This window comes from Pteropus alecto, unplaced genomic scaffold (assembly GCF_000325575.1).
Source record: "Pteropus alecto unplaced genomic scaffold, ASM32557v1 scaffold74, whole genome shotgun sequence".
Taxonomy (NCBI): domain Eukaryota; kingdom Metazoa; phylum Chordata; class Mammalia; order Chiroptera; family Pteropodidae; genus Pteropus; species Pteropus alecto.
The window spans coordinates 5,528,711-5,531,934 of NW_006436291.1; the positions used below are offsets into that span (position 1 = coordinate 5,528,711).

Genomic DNA, 3,224 nt, shown 5'->3' on the forward strand with positions numbered 1-3,224 from the left:
GGGTCCCCCAGGCCCGGGCGCGCTTCCCTTCCAGACTTTCCCCTCCTACTCGGCGGCCAACGTCGTGTTCCCGGCAGCCGCCTCCTTCCCGCTGACGGCCGTCGCCGCCGGAGGTCCCTTTGCGCCCTTCCTCGCGCCCTCCTACCTGACCCCTTTCTACGCCCCGCACCTGTGAACCCGGAGCCCCTCCGGGGACTCACGAGTGAGGCGCTGACGCGCAGGGATCACCCCCTCCTGGTGCGCGGGTGGCTGCTCGCCGGTTCCCTGCCAGCTGCCCCGAGGCGCTGCCAGAGGGCAGGGAGAGGCCGCCCGCCGACTCGCAGCCGCGCCCCTACCCGCCACCAGTATCCTCTTCATCCACGTAGTCCTCAAGGGCGGGATGGGGTGGGGGGTGAGGGAGATCTGCCGTATTTAAAAGTGGCCTCAAATCTTCCCGCTCCTGGACCTGGCTCTTCACTCTCGGTCAAGCTTCATTCACCAGTTCAAGGACTCTTTTTGAGGACCTGGGTGTTGGCGCTGAGACTTCCAGCCCCTCAGCTGCTCTCACTTAGGATGGGATCCTCAAAGATTTTAGCTCACTCATAGGGTAAAGAGCTGTCCTTTCTCATAGCTGATTGTTTCCGTATTCATACTTGATGACTGGCCCACACCCAGCGATTCCTCCCCTGTACTGAACAAATCCCGGAGCGCTGGATCCGTGAGCACATACGACTGCGGTGAAATGGCCAATGTTTTAAATGCATAAAACTCAACGTTTTTAGATCTTGCTTTAGGATTCGAACTTGAGCAGTATTCTTGTTCCAGGCAAACTCCCTGCAGGCTATTCCTGAGACAATGGGTACTTTATTTTTCTGAGAAGACCTGAAGTTTGTGCTGGGAGATCTAACCGCTTTGTAGCTAGACTTAACCTGCGGAAGTAGATACAGGTAGATACGATCGTGCAGCTCTGCCAGGTTCTGAGAGCAGCTTTGACAAACCACAGCAGTGGCCCCAAATGCCATTATAGAAATTATAACGAAAGGACCAATGGTTCAACTAAAATCTTGAGGTCTGTACATGAGCCTATTTTTTTCCCCCAGTTTTATTGCCATGTTATTGACAAGACTGCCTATTTTGATTTGCAGTATTTGATTCTCTAAAACTTCAGTCCTGGCTAATATATCTGTCCCAGAGATTCCTAGGTTCCCAGTGGGGAGCAGCGCTGGGGGACATCTAGGTCCCCAGCAAACACGTGAATTGGACTATTTTTTAAAAGCACAAACTCAGTATATTTAGAGCTTCATCTAAGATTCTGACTTGAAAGCAAACAGACTCTCCACGATGGCACAGTGAACAAGCAAAGGTTGTAAGGGGCTGTGAAAGAAATACTTCTTGGGTATAGAGAACTTCCACGGAATCAGAAAGCATATTCATAATGGATTCAACTGCAGGAACTTAATATGTGGGTGTGTATTTTTAACTACTGCTTTTCTTATCTCCCCTAAAAAATTAATTCTTCTGTAAAATTCTCTTGCCAGCTTTGTTTGGAATACTCCTTCTTTAGTTTTCTGTGTAACATGATTTGTAGCCCATATCAGAAACCCAGATATCCCCAGCTAGGTCACGTATGTTTCATTCTCACTTTTATTTGATTGAGGCCCACTGATACCTGCATGGATACCATATCCCTTGCTACTTCTTGATAGCCTATGCCATTAATAATTAAATTGAATGATCAATGACTTCCTATAAAGTAAAAGTACGCTGGTATTATGAACATATTATGACCATCTTGAAATATCTAGTTCTTTTATGATCGGGAATGATAGAAAATATCCCCCCTTTCTCTCGCATTGAACAAAAACTTCATCTACGGCCATGTCACCCTGAATAAGCCAGATCCCATCTGATCTTGGAAGCTAAGCCAGCGCAGCCATCCCAGACCCCGCGCCGCCGGCCTCCGGCCCACGGGCGGCGGGCATGCTGGCATGGCAGGACGGCGGGGCCAAGGCGGCTCCCTCCCACCACAAGATCTCTTTTTCTGTCCTGGACATTCTGGACCCGCAGAAATTCACCCGCGCTGCGCTCCCCGCCGTGCACCCTGCTCCCCAGGAAGCCAAGAAAAGTTTGGCAGAGGCCGAAGCGGGGAAAGACGCCAGCTCCGGGGACCAGGCCCGCCAGCAGGAGCCCCCTGGTAAGGATGCGATGAGGCCTCCCGCCCCAGGAAGCCCCAGCTCAGATGATGGGATGGAGAGGTGTGTGTGTGCGTGGCAGGGGGCGGGTGCAGCCAGGGACCCGCTGAGTGGCCCTTAGAGGCATCGTCCCTAAAGAGAGAAGGTGCACAGGACGAAGTGTAGCCCCTCTCTTGAAATTGTACTGAGACAGAAAGGAGGCCCCTAGCACCCCAGGTGAGGGATTTCCCACAGAAGCCCCATCCCTGCTCACCCGCCAAGTGAGTAAGCATCACAGCTCTGATTTGCTCGCAGTGGAAACTAACGCCCAGCGTCCACCTTGCCCAGTCTCATTCATTTATTGGGCATTTACTGCGTCCGCCATGTGCCAGGACCTGGGCTAGAGACTGGGATAAAAGTCAGAAAAACTTCAGAACCCGCGAGGTAGACAGCATGATTAAAATATCGCCCCATTTTATGGATGAGGGAGCCGAGGCTTAATCAGGTGTCGAGGGCTTCGTGAGTAGCAAGGTCAGGATTTCGCACCCAGTACCTTCTTCCAACCATCCAGAGCCTCCGCAGCCCCAAACGCTCACTCTCCTCAGATCCCATCGTGGACTGGGCTGGGGGAGGGAGCGGGCCGGGGGTGGGGTGGTGGGAGGCTTAAGGTGCTTTCTCCTGGACTCTTTTTGACTTACTCCTAACTCTGGTGGACACCTGATGAGGGGTCCAGGAAAGTTTGTGTCTGGAAGGAAAGACAAAAGACAGCAGGACTCGTGCTGGGTGGGGAGTGAACACGAGAATCCATGGAGCCAGGCCAAGGTTCAGGGGAGCAGGTTTGACAGAGGCTGGAAGCCGCGCATCCTCGCGTTTCCCCGCCGCAAGTTTAGCGGTGGTTGTCTGGGGCACGGGGCGCCTCTGGCGGCTGCGCTGCGGCTCGGGAGGTCAGCCGGGTAATTGTTCAGATCGCCCCTCGCAGGGGCCGCGCTCCCTTCCCCCCACCCCATGATCGATATTCTATTACTGGCGCCTGCATATCTCCTGCCCACAGCTTGCAGGTACCGACTTCACACC

The 3,224-nt window shown here is 53.4% G+C and overlaps 1 protein-coding gene across 1 annotated transcript in view; it reads left to right on the forward strand.

Moving 5' to 3' along the window:
• NKX1-2 (NK1 homeobox 2) overlaps window positions 1-175 on the forward strand; it is a 725-nt gene extending 550 nt beyond the window's left edge. Inside the window, 1 exon segment of the mRNA XM_025047550.1 lies at window positions 1-175. This exon segment is cut by the window's left edge and continues 60 nt beyond it. Coding sequence (XP_024903318.1) covers window positions 1-175 — 175 coding nt within the window.
• The last annotated feature ends 3,049 nt before the right edge of the window (window positions 176-3,224 follow it).